The 13,303-nt window shown below is 57.4% G+C and overlaps 1 protein-coding gene across 1 annotated transcript in view; it reads right to left on the reverse strand.

The window, feature by feature from the left end:
- The window catches only part of LOC104063160 (lysine-specific demethylase 5C-like), a 57,041-nt gene that overhangs the window by 4,325 nt on the left and 39,413 nt on the right, over positions 1-13,303 (reverse strand). Inside the window, 10 exon segments of the mRNA XM_054052230.1 lie at positions 1,622-2,146; positions 3,693-3,827; positions 4,014-4,193; positions 4,292-4,430; positions 6,203-6,561; positions 7,248-7,344; positions 10,492-10,639; positions 10,726-10,850; positions 12,736-12,749; positions 12,751-12,918. Of these exon segments, the coding sequence (XP_053908205.1) occupies positions 1,622-2,146; positions 3,693-3,827; positions 4,014-4,193; positions 4,292-4,430; positions 6,203-6,561; positions 7,248-7,344; positions 10,492-10,639; positions 10,726-10,850; positions 12,736-12,749; positions 12,751-12,918 (1,890 nt within the window).

Below are 13,303 nucleotides of genomic sequence, written 5' to 3' on the forward strand. Positions count from 1 at the left end.
TCAACCCCCATTTCTCTGCCCCCAAACCCCTTTGCCCCCCATTTCTCTGCCTCTCAACCCCTCTGCCCCCCATTTTTCAGCCCTCAACCCCCATTTCTGCCCCCCAACCGCCATTTCTCTGCCCCAACCCCTCTGCCCCCCCATTTTTCCACCCCCCAACCCCCATTTCTCTGCCTCCCAACCCCTCTGCCCCCCATTTTTCAGCCCCCCAACTCCATTTCTGCCCCCCAACCCCCATTTCTCTGCCCCCAACCCCTCTGCCCCCCATTTTTCCACCCCCTAACCGCCATTTTTCCGCCCCCAACCCCCATTTTTCCACCCCCAACCCCCATTTCTGCCCCTCAACCCCCATTTCTCTGCCCCCCAACCCCTCTGCCCCCCATTTTTCTGCCCCCAACCCCCATTTTTACACCCCAACCCCCATTTTTCCACCCCCAACCCCCATTTCCACCTCCAACCCCCATTTTTCCTCCCCCCAACCCCCATTTTTCCACCCCCAACCCCTCTGCCCCCCATTTTTCCACCCCCAACTCCCATTTTTCCTCCCCCCAACCCCCATTTCCTCCCCCCAACCCCCATTTCTCTGCCTCCAAACCCCTCTGCCCCCCATTTTTCCCCCCCAACCCCCATTTTTCTGCCCCAACCCCCATTTTCCCCCCCCAACCCCCATTTTTCCCCCCCAACCCCCATTTTTCCACCCCCCAACACCTCTGCCCCCCATTTTTCCTCCCCCAAACCCCCATTTCTGCCCCCCAACCCCCATTTCTCTGCCCCCCCAACCCCTCTGCCCCCCATTTTTCCACCCCCAAACCCCCATTTCCGCCTCCCAACCCCCATTTCTGCCCCCTCTTTCTGCCCCCCAACCCCCATTTTTCTGCCCCCAACCCCCATTTCTGCCCCCTATTTCTGTTCCCCAACCCCCATTTCCGCCCCCAACCCCCATTTCCGCCCCCCAACCCCTCTGCCCCCCATTTTTCAGCCCCCCAACTCCATTTCTCTGCCTCCCAACCCCTCTGCCCCCCATTTTTCAGCCCCCAACTCCATTTCCGCCCCCCAACCCCCATTTCACTGCCCCCAACCCCTCTGCCCCCCATTTTTCCACCCCCCAACCCCCATTTTTCCGCCCCCAACCCCCATTTCTGCCCCCCAACCCCCATTTCTCTGCCCCCAACCCCTCTGCCCCCCATTTTTCCACCCCCAACCCCCATTTTTCCGCCCCCAACCCCCATTTCCGCCCCCCAACCCCCATTTCTCTGCCTCCCAACCCCTCTGCCCCCCATTTTTCAGCCCCCCAACTCCCATTTCCTCCCCCAACCCCCATTTTTCCTCCCCCCAACCCCCATTTTCCCCCCCAACCCCCATTTCTCCGCCCCCAACCCCCATTTTTCCTCCCCCCAACCCCCATATTTCCGCCCCAACCCCCATTTCCGCCCCCCAACCCCCATTTTTCCTCCCCCCAACCCCCATTTCTCTCCCCCCAACCCCCATTTTTCCTCCCCCCAACCCCCATTTTCCCCCCCCAACCCCCATTTTTCCTCCCCCCAACCCCCATTTTTCCTCCCTCAACCCCCCATTTTTCCACCCCCCAACCCCTCTGCCCCCCATTTCCCGCCCCCCCAACCTTGGTCTGCTCGTTGCGACTCGCTTCCCGCAACGCTCCGGTTCCGTCTCCGTTCAGCCGATGCCGTAACGTCGCCAACCTCTCCAAAGCACCGGCGACATCCGGTGACGCCAAAAGCTGCCGGGCCCGATCTTGCCAAGTAATGGCTCTTTCCGTTAAACACTGTAAAGCTTCACCTTCCGGTAACCGAACCGGTAATTTCTGTAACGCCACGAGTAACGCTAAGATGGTTTCCAAACGCGGCCGACGAGACCGTTGGCAAAGAGGACAAAGGAATTTGGCGTCCCACTCCCACCACGCCGGAGAGGGTTTTTGAACCCCTAACCGAGGCCAAACCACGCAAGAGCCGTGAAACCAATCGCGGCAAAGTTGGCATTGAAGCATTTCGGCGTTCGCCGCTTGACCGCAAACGCAAGATGGAGGACCGGGACCCGGTAATGGCGGCGCGGCCTTCTGAGAGTTGGCGTGACGCAGACGGAGCATTCCTTCCTTCTCTTTCTGTTCGCCTTCCTTGAAGGCCACGATCTGGAGGGAGGGGGGGGGGAAAAAAGGGGAGGAAGAGAGGTGTGAGGGGGAAATGAAGGGGTTTGGGGGGGAAATGAGGGGGTTTGGGGGGGAAATGAGGTGGAAATGAGGGGGTTTGGGGGGGAAAAAGGGGGAAATGAGGGGTTTGGGGGGGAAAAGGGAGTTTGGGGGGGGAAAAAGGGGGTTTGAGGGGAAATGAGGGGGTTTGGGGGGAAATGAGGGGGTTTGGGGGGGAAAAAGGGGGAAATGAGGGGGTTTGGGGGGGAAAAAGGGGGTTTGGGGGGGAAAAAGGGGGTTTGGGGGGGAATGAGAGGGGTTTGGGGGGGAATGAGGGGAGAAATGAGGGGGTTTGAGGGGAAATGAGGGGGTTTGGGGGGGAAAAAGGGGGTTTGGGGGGGAATGAGGGGAGAAATGAGGGGGTTTGGGGGGAAATGAGGGGGTTTGGGGGGGAAAAAGGGGGAAATGAGGGGGTTTGGGGGGGAAAAAAGGGGGTTTGGGCGGGGGAAAAAGGGGGTTTGGGGGGGAATGAGAGGGGTTTGGGGGGGAAATGAGGGGGTTTGGGGGGGAAAAAGGGGGTTTGGGGGGGAATGAGGGGAGAAATGAGGGGGTTTGGGGGGAGAAAAAGGGGGGTTGGGGGAAAAAAGGGGTTTGGGGGGGAATGAAGGGGGAAATGAGGGGGTTTGGGGGGAAATGAGAGGGGTGTGAGGGGAAATGAGGGGGTTTGGGGGGAAAAAAGGGGGTTTGGGAAGGAAATGAGGGGGTTTGGGGGGAAATGAAGGGGTTTTGGGGGGAAATGAAGGGGTTTGGGGGGAAAAAAGGGGTTTGTGGGGGGAAAAAAGGGGGAAATGAGAGGGTTTGAAGGGAAATGAGGGGGTTTGGGGGGGGAAAAAAGGGGAAATGAGGGGGTTTGAGGGGAAATGAGGGGGGTTGGGAGGGAAAAAAGGGGTTGGGGGGAAATGAGAGGGGTTTGGGGGGAAATGAGGGGGTTTAGGGGGGAAATGAAGGGGTTTGGGGGGGAAATGAGAGGGGTTTGGGGGGAATGAGGGGGTTTGGGGGGGAAAAAAGGGGTTTGGGGGGGAAATGAGGGGGTTTGGGGGGAAATGAAGGGAGAAATGAGGGGGTTTGGGGGGAGAAAAAGGGGGGTTGGGGGAAAAAAGGGGTTTGGGGGGGAATGAAGGGGGAAATGAGGGGGTTTGGGGGGGAAATGAGAGGGTTTGGGGGAAATGAGAGGGTTTGGGGGGACAAAAAAAGGAGTTTGGGGGGAAATGAGGGGGTTTGGGGGGAAATGAAGGGAGAAATGAGGGGGTTTGGGGGAGAAAAAGGGGGGTTGGGGGAAAAAAGGGTTTTGGGGGGAATGAAGGGGGAAATGAGAGGGTTTGAGGGGAAATGAGGGGGTTTGGGGGGGAAATGAAGGGGTTTGGGGGGGAAATGAGAGGTTTTGGGGGGAATGAAGGAGTTTTAGGGCGAAACAATGTGGTTTTGTGTGGTCTCCGAGGGTTTTTTTTTTGGGGGGTCCCCCCCCCAACCTCCCACCCCCCTTCCTCACCACGGCGCCGGGATCGCGCAGATCCTGTGCCGAGAGCCCCAAACTCTCGGCATCCAATTTATAAAGGCCCGGTTCCTGCCTCCATTTCAGCCTTTTACTGCTGTCGGATCCGGCGTCGGCGCACGGACACAACACCTACGGCGAGAAAAAGATGGCGGCGGCGAGAAAAAGATGGCGGCGACGATAAAAACATGGCGGCGACGATAAAAAGATGGCGGTGACGATAAAAAGATGGCGGCGATGATAAAAGATAAGGCTGACGCCTCTTTCCCGGTGACTTCCCACCCCCTCAAATCCCTGTTTTCCGTCGCCGTCGCTCACCTCCAACAATGTGTAGCGGGAATTCTTCTTGAGAAAGGTCCGCGAGGCTTTATCCCGCCAGGAATGCGCCGTTCCCACCTGCACTTCCAACTGCCGCAGCTCTTCCAACCGCACCGGCAAATCCCGGCCCACCGCCACCAATCCCTCCAAATCATCCAAACAGGGATAATGGTCACCGTTCTGTGGGAATCGCAGCGGGAGGAGAAAAGGATTTTAAAGCTCCGTTTCTCCGCAGGGTAAAAAATTCCCACCCGGATTCCTCCCCCATCGGAGCCCACCTGGATCTCCTCGACGTCGGCGATCCAAGCGCGAGCTTTGGCCAAAGCTTCTTTCAACGCTTGGATGTTGGGAAGGAGAGCCGGAATGTTTTCCGCTTCTTTGATGATGGCGGCCAGCGTGGCCGGAGGGTGTTTCTGCCTACGGAAAGGAGCGGCAATCCAGGAATCCGGAGGCTCCGGAGAACCATTTCTACGCTTCGGGTACGAAACTCGGACGGTTTTGGCCCAAATCTGACCCAGTTTGGCCCAAATCTGATCCATTTCGGCCCAAATTTGAGGCCTTTTGGCCCCTAAAAACCCCTTCTGGCCCAAATCTGACCCATTTTGGCCCAAATCTGATCCATTTCGGCCCAAATCTGACCCATTTTGCCCCCTAAAAACCCCCTTTTGGCCCAAATCTGACCCATTTTGGCCCAAATCTGACCCATTTCAGCCCAAATTTGATGCCTTTTGGCCCCTAAAAACCCTTTTGGCCCAAATCTGACCCATTTTGGCCCAAATCTGATCCCTCTCGGTCCAAATTTGACCCCTTTTGCCCCCCTAAAACCCCTTTTGGCCCAAATATGATCCATTTTGTGCTCCTAAAACCCCTTTCAGCCCAAATCTGACCCATTTTGGCCCAAATCTGACCCATTTTGCCCCCCCTAAAACCCCTTTTGGCCCAAATCGGACCCCTTTTGGCCCAAATTTGACGCCTTTTGCCCCTAAAAACCCCTTCTGGCCCAAATCTGACCCATTTTGGCCCAAATCTGACCCATTTCAGCCCAAATTTGATGCCTTTTGCCCCCCTAAAATCCCCTTTTGGCCCAAATCCAACCCATTCTGCCTCCCTAAAACCCCTTTTGGCCCAAATCTGACCCATTTTGGTCCCAAACTGATCCCTTTTGGCCCTCAACCCCCTTCTCTCCTTCCAGAGGTTCAGGATTTGACCCTCAACCCCTTTCTCTCCCTCCAGAGGTTCAGGATTTGACCCTCAACCCCTTTCTCTCCCTCCAGAGGTTCAGCATTTGGCCCTCAACCCCTTTCTCTCCTTCCAGAGGTTCGGGATTTGGCCCTCAACCCCTTTCTCTCCTTCCAGAGGTTCAGGATTTGGCCCTCAACCCCTTTCTCTCCCTCCAGAGGTTCAGGATTTGGCCCTCAACCCCTTTCTCTCCCTCCAGAGGTTCAGCATTTGGCCCTCAACCCCTTTCTCTCCCTCCAGAGGTTCAGGATTTGGCCCTCAACCCCTTTCTCTCCCTCCAGAGGTTCAGCATTTGGCCCTCAACCCCTTTCTCTCCCTCCAGAGGTTCAGGATTTGGCCCTCAACCCCTTTCTCTCCCTCCAGAGGTTCGGGATTTGACCCTCAACCCCTTTCTCTCCCTCCAGAGGTTCAGCATTTGGCCCTCAACCCCTTTCTCTCCCTCCAGAGGTTCAGCATTTGGCCCTCAACCCCTTTCTCTCCCTCCAGAGGTTCAGGATTTGGCCCTCAACCCCTTCATCTCCTTCCAGAGGTTCAGGATTTGGCCCTCAACCCCTTTCTCTCCCTCCAGAGGTTCAGCATTTGGCCCTCAACCCCTTTCTCCCCTTCCAGAGGTTCAGGATTTGGCCCTCAACCCCTTTCTCTCCCTCCAGAGGTTCAGCATTTGGCCCTCAACCCCTTTCTCTCCTTCCAGAGGTTCAGCATTTGACCCTCAACCCCTTTATCTCCCTCCAGAGGTTCAGCATTTGGCCCTCAACCCCTTTCTCTCCTTCCAGAGGTTCAGGATTTGGCCCTCAACCCTTTTATCTCCTTCCAGAGGTTCAGGATTTGGCCCTCAACCCCTTTCTCTCCCTCCAGAGGTTCAGCATTTGGCCCTCAACCCCTTCATCTCCTTCCAGAGGTTCAGGATTTGGCCCCCGATCCCTTTTCCGGCGCCAGGGCCGGATCCTGACCTGGCTTCCAGGCACATCTGCGCCTTTTCCTCCCAACGCTGAGCGATGGTGAGCAATTCCTGCAGTTCCGCCATCGCCACTTCCACCGCCGGTCCCGGCGCCACCGTTTTTCCGGCTTGGATCAAACCCCTCATCACCGGAAGTGGGACGCGAGCTCGTGGGGACCTCAAAGTCGCCCTCACTTCCTCCAACCACGTCGTTTGCGCCAATTGTCCTTCCAAAAGTCCATTTTCCGGCACTTCCACACCCAAACGAGTTCCTCGTTCCAAGAGTTCCCGTAACGTTCCGGGTTCCGGTGATTCCGCTTCCAGAACCTCTTGGACTTCCGCTTGAAAGGCCTCAACGTGTTCCAAGAGCGCCTGGAAAAAGGGGGGGAGGGGGGGGGAAAGGGGGTTGGAAGGGGGAAATGAGGGGGAAATGAGGAGGAAATGAGGGGGTTTGGGGGGAAATGAGGGGAATTGGGGGGAAATGAGGGGGTTTGGGGGTAATGAGAGGGGTTTGAGGGGGAAATGAGGGGGTTTGGGGGGGGAAATGAGGGGGTTTGGGGGGGAAATGAGGAGGAAATGAGGGGGAAATGAGGAGAAATGAGGGGAAATGAGGGGAAATGAGGGGGTTTGGGGGGAAATGAGAGGGTTTGGGGGGAAATGAGAGGGTTTGGGGGGGAAATGAGAGGGGTTTGGGGGGGAATGAGGGAGAAATGAGGGGGAAATGAGGGGTTTGGGGGGAAATGAGAGGGGTTTGGGGGGAAATGAGAGGGGTTTGGGGGTAAAAGAGAGGGGTTTGGGGGGGAAATGAGGGGGTTTGGGGGAAATGAGAGGGGTTGGGGGGGAAATGAGGGGGTTTGGGGGGGAAAAAGAGGGGTTTGGGGGAAAAAAAGAGGGGTTTGAGGGGGAAATGAGGAGGAAATGAGGGGGAAATGAGGAGAAATGAGGGGAAATGAGGGGGTTTGAGGGGGAAATGAGGGGGTTTTGGGGGTGATGGGATCCATAGGGGCCTGGATGGGATCCATAGGGCCCGGATGGGATCCATAGGGTCCGTGTCTCACCTGGACCTCTCCGAGCTGGTGCATGGCACACGGCAGCTGCTGCATCTGCTCCAGGAAGGAGCGAAGCTCCACCACCGACAGCGACGGCGACGGCAGCCTACGGAGCGGCCATCCGTCACCCCCGGGATAGAGGGAACCCCCGGAGCCAGAGGGGACCCCCCGGAACCAGAGGGGACACCGCGGAGCCAGAGGGGACTGCTGGGATCCATAGGGGATGGGGGGCTGGGATCCATAGGGGATGGAGGGCTGGGATCCATAGGGGATGGAGGGCTGGGATCCATAGGGATTGGGGGGCTGGGATCCATAGGGAAGGGGGGGCTGGGATCCATAGGGAATGGAGGGCTGGGATCCATAGGGAATGGAGGGCTGGGATCCATAGGGGATGGGGGGCTGGGATCCATAGGGGATGGGGGGCTGGGATCCATAGGGGATGGGGGGCTGGGATCCATAGGGGATGGGGGGCTGGGATCCATAGGGGATGGAGGGCTGGGATCCATAGGGGATGGGGGGCTGGGATCCATAGGGAATGGGGGACTGGGATCCATAGGGGATGGAGGGCTGGGATCCATAGGGGATGAAGGGCTGGGATCCATAGGGGATGGAGGGCTGGGATCCATAGGGAATGAGGGGCTGGGATCCATAGGGGATGGAGGGCTGGGATCCATAGGGAATGGAGGGCTGGGATCCATAGGGGATGGGGGGCTGGGATCCATAGGGGATGGAGGGCTGGGATCCATAGGGGATGGAGGGCTGGGATCCATAGGGGATGGAGGGCTGGGATCCATAGGGGATGGGGGGCTGGGATCCATAGGGGATGAGGGGCTGGGATCCATAGCGGATGGGGGGCTGGGATCCATTGGGGATGGGGGGCTGGGATCCATAGGGGATGGAGGGCTGGGATCCATAGGGAATGGAGGGCTGGGATCCATAGGGGATGGGGGGCTGGGATCCATAGGGGATGGAGGGCTGGGATCCATAGGGGATGGAGGGCTGGGATCCATAGGGAATGGAGGGCTGGGATCCATAGGGGATGAGGGGCTGGGATCCATAGGGAATGGAGGGCTGGGATCCATAGGGGATGAGGGGCTGGGATCCATAGGGGATGGAGGGCTGGGATCCATAGGGGATGGAGGGCTGGGATCCATAGGGGATGGGGGGCGGGGATCCATAGGGGATGGAGGGCTGGGATCCATAGGGAATGGAGGGCTGGGATCCATAGGGGATGGAGGGCTGGGATCCATAGGGAATGGAGGGCTGGGATCCATAGGGGATGGAGGGCTGGGATCCATAGGGGATGGGGGGCTGGGATCCATAGGGGATGGAGGGCTGGGATCCATAGGGAATGAGGGGCTGGGATCCATAGGGAATGGGGGGCTGGGATCCATAGGGGATGGAGGGCTGGGATCCATAGGGAATGGGGGGCTGGGATCCATAGGGGATGGAGGGCTGGGATCCATAGGGGATGAGGGGCTGGGATCCATAGGGGATGGAGGGCTGGGATCCATAGGGGATGGAGGGCTGGGATCCATAGGGGATGGGGGGCTGGGATCCATAGGGGATGGAGGGCTGGGATCCATAGGGGATGGAGGGCTGGGATCCATAGGGGATGAAGGGCTGGGATCCATAGGGGATGGAGGGCTGGGATCCATAGGGAATGAGGGGCTGGGATCCATAGGGGATGGAGGGCTGGGATCCATAGGGAATGGAGGGCTGGGATCCATAGGGGATGGGGGGCTGGGATCCATAGGGGATGGAGGGCTGGGATCCATAGGGGATGGAGGGCTGGGATCCATAGGGGATGGAGGGCTGGGATCCATAGGGAATGGAGGGCTGGGATCCATAGGGGATGGGGGGCTGGGATCCATAGGGGATGGAGGGCTGGGATCCATAGGGGATGGGGGGCTGGGATCCATAGGGAATGGAGGGCTGGGATCCATAGGGGATGGAGGGCTGGGATCCATAGGGGATGGAGGGCTGGGATCCATAGGGGATGGAGGGCTGGGATCCATAGGGGATGGAGGGCTGGGATCCATAGGGGATGGAGGGCTGGGATCCATAGGGGATGGAGGGCTGGGATCCATAGGGGATGGGGGGCTGGGATCCATAGGGAATGGAGGGCTGGGATCCATAGGGGATGGAGGGCTGGGATCCATAGGGGATGGGGGGCTGGGATCCATAGGGGATGGAGGGCTGGGATCCATAGGGGATGGAGGGCTGGGATCCATAGGGAATGAGGGGCTGGGATCCATAGGGAATGGGGGGCTGGGATCCATAGGGGATGGAGGGCTGGGATCCATAGGGGATGAGGGGCTGGGATCCATAGGGGATGGAGGGCTGGGATCCATAGGGGATGAAGGGCTGGGATCCATAGGGGATGGAGGGCTGGGATCCATAGGGGATGGGGGGCTGGGATCCATAGGGATGGAGGGGCTGGGATCCATAGGGAATGGAGGGCTGGGATCCATAGGGGATGGAGGGCTGGGATCCATAGGGGATGGGGGACTGGGATCCACAGGGGATGGAGGGCTGGGATCCATAGGGGATGGGGGGCTGGGATCCACAGGGGATGGGGGGCTGGGATCCATAGGGGATGGAGGGCTGGGATCCATAGGGGATGGGGGGCTGGGATCCATAGGGAATGGAGGGCTGGGATCCATAGGGGATGGGGGGGCTGGGATCCACAGGGGATGGGGGGCTGGGATCCATAGGGGATGGGGGGCTGGGATCCATAGGGGATGGAGGGCTGGGATCCATAGGGGATGGGGGGCTGGGATCCATAGGGGATGGGGGGCTGGGATCCATAGGGGATGGAGGGCTGGGATCCATAGGGGATGGGGGGCTGGGATCCATAGGGGATGGAGGGCTGGGATCCATAGGGGATGGGGGGCTGGGATCCATAGGGGATGGGGGGCTGGGATCCACAGGGGATGGGGGGCTGGGATCCACAGGGGATGGGGGGCTGGGATCCATAGGGGATGGGGGGCTGGGATCCACAGGGAATGGGGGGCTGGGATCCATAGGGAATGGGGGGCTGGGATCCATAGGGAATGGGGGGCTGGGATCCATAGGGGATGGGGGGCTGGGATCCATAGGGGATGGGGGACTGGGATCCATAGGGAATGGAGGGCTGGGATCCATAGGGGATGGAGGGCTGGGATCCATAGGGGATGGAGGGCTGGGATCCATAGGGGTCGGAATAGGGGACTGGGATCCATAGGGTCCGGGATCCGTGGGGGCGCCTCACCCGCTCTCGCGGGCGCTGATGAGTCCGAGGGCTTCGGAGACGCAGCGCTCGGCGCCGTTCAGGCAACTCTTGAGCCGATGGAGCAGTTCGTTCTCCGGGAATTTCCGCTCTCGCGCTTCCGATTCCAACGCCCGAAGCTCCTCCAGCGCTGCCGACGGCACCGAGGGCACAGCTCAACCCTTCCTCCATCCCTAAAAATCCCTTCCTTCTCCCAAAGAAAAACCCGGAACTCACTGCGCTTCCGTCCGTCCTCCACTTCCAGAGCGACGCGGACTTTGTTGGCCCAAGTGTCGAAGGATTCCGCTCGGACCTTGAGCTTATGGAGCATCGCCGGGAGCTCATCCAGAGTGTAGCGGTACCTGCGGGGCAAAAATCCGTGGAAAAAAGGGGTCGGAGAGGGGGAAAAAGGGGCGTTAGGGGGGGAAAAAGGGGGTTGGAAGGGGGAAAAATGGGGTTGGAAGGGGGGAAAATGGGGTTGGAAGGGGGGAAAAAGGGATCGGAGGGGGGGAAAAAGGGGACGGAGAGGTCGGATTTGGGCCAAAAAGGGTGGATTTGGGCCTAAAAAGGTGAGATTTGGGCCTAAAATGGTGAGATTTGGGCCAAAAGGGGTTTTAGAGGGCAAAAGAGTTGAATTTGGGCCAAAAAGGGTCGAATTTGGGCCTAAAAAGGTCGGATTTGGCCCTAAAAAGGTGAGATTTGGGCCTAAAAAGGTCAGATTAGGGCCAAAAAGGGTCGGATTTGGGCCAAAAGGGCTTTTCGGAGGGCAAAAGTGTCCAATTTGGGCCTAAAGAGGTCGATCTGGGCCTAAAAAGGTCGGATTTGGGCCTAAGAAGATTCAGATTAGGGCCAAAAAGGGTTGAATTTGAGCCACAAAGGGTCGGATTTGGGCCTAAAAAGGTCAGATTTGGGCCTAAAAGGCTTTTAGGGGGGGCAAAAGAGTCCAATTTGGGCCAAAAAGAGTCGAATTTGGGCCTTAAAAGGTCGATTTGGCCCTAAAAAGGTGAGATTTGGGCCTAAAAAGATCAGATTAGGGCCAAAAAGGGTCGGATTTGGGCCAAAAGGGCTTTTCGGAGGGCAAAAGTGTCCAATTTGGGCCTAAAGAGGTCGATTTGGGCCTTAAAAGGTCAGATTTGGGCCTAAAAAGATCAGATTTGGGCCAAAAAGGGTCGAATTTGAGCCACAAAGGGTCGGATTTGGGCCTAAAAGGCTTTTAGGGGGGCAAAAGAGTCCAATTTGGGCCAAAAGGAGTCGAATTTGGGCCTAAAAAGGTGAGATTTGGGCCTAAAAAGGTCAGATTAGGGCCAAAAAGGGTCGGATTTGGGCCAAAAGGGCTTTTCGGAGGGCAAAAGTGTCCAATTTGGGCCTAAAGAGGTCGATTTGGGCCTAAAAAGATCGGATTTGGGCCTAAAAAGGTCTTTTTGGGGCCTAAAAAACGTCAAATTTGGGCCTAAAAACATCAGATTAGGGCCAAAAAGTGTTAGATTTGGGCCAAAAGGGGTTGGATTTGGGCCTAAAGAGGTCGATTTGGGCCTAAAGAGGTCGATTTGGGCCTTAAAAGGTCGGATTTGGGCCTAAAAAGGTCAGATTTGGGCCAAAAAGAGTCGAATTTGGGCCTAAAAACGTCAAATTTGGGCCTAAAAACGTCGAATTTGGGCCTAAAAAGGTTGAATTTGGGCCTAAAAGGTTGAATTTGGGCCTAAAAAGGTCGAATTTGGGCCTAAAAACGTCGGATTTGGGCCTAAAAAAGGTCGAATTTGGGCCTAAAAATGTCGGATTTGGGCCTAAAAAGGTCGAATTTGGGCCTAAAAAGGTCGAATTTGGGCCTAAAAAGGTTGAATTTGGGCCTAAAAAGGTCGAATTTGGGCCTAAAAACGTCGGATTTGGGCCTAAAAAGGTCGAATTTGGGCCTAAAAATGTCGGATTTGGGCCTAAAAAGGTCGAATTTGGGCCTAAAAAGGTCGAATTTGGGCCTAAAAAGGTTGAATTTGGGCCTAAAAAGGTTGAATTTGGGCCTAAAAAGGTCGAATTTGGGCCTAAAAACGTTGAATTTGGGCCTAAAAAGGTCGAGTTTGGGCCTAAAAACGTCGGATTTGGGCCCAAAAGGTCGAATTTGGCCTAAAAAGGTCGAATTTGGGCCTAAAAAGGTCGAATTTGGGCCTAAAAACGTCGGATTTGGGCCAAAAAATGTCGGATTTGGGCCTAAAAAGGTGGGATTTGGGCCGAGCGGCGCGGCCTTTGCCTCACCGGAGGTACTGTTTTGCTGCGCGGACACTTGCAGAGGTCGTCCATGTGGTAGAGGCAGACGAGGCCCTGAGGACAATCGTAGCAGGCCAAGGCCGAGAGGAAACACGTCGTCTTGCATTTGTCGCACTGGCGCTCGTCGTCCGGCAGCAGCTCGAAGGCCTCGCGCTCCGCCTCCGTGATGCCCTTCACCGCCGCCGCCGCCAACAACAACGACCGCCGCGCTCAGGACCCAACGGAGGCCCCAAACCACCCCAAAACAACCCCTTCTACCACGGTTCGGGGGCTCCACAACATGGCAGCTACGCAGGGGTTGGGGTCTCCACGGGGGTTTGGGGTCTCCACAGGGGTTTTGGGGTCTCCACAGGGGTTTGGGGGCTCTATATGGTTTGAGGGCCTCAAAATATGGGTTCTCCACAGGGTTTTGGGGTCTCCATAGGGTTTTGGGGTCTCCAAACCACCTTTTCTCCACGTGGTTTGGGGTCCTCCACAGGGTTTTGAGGGCTCCAAAACATTGGAGTCTCCACAGGGTTTGGGTTCTCCACATGGTTTTTGGGTTCTCCACATGGTT

The sequence above is a fragment of the Cuculus canorus genome, chromosome 32, assembly GCF_017976375.1.
Source record: "Cuculus canorus isolate bCucCan1 chromosome 32, bCucCan1.pri, whole genome shotgun sequence".
NCBI classification, from domain to species: domain Eukaryota; kingdom Metazoa; phylum Chordata; class Aves; order Cuculiformes; family Cuculidae; genus Cuculus; species Cuculus canorus.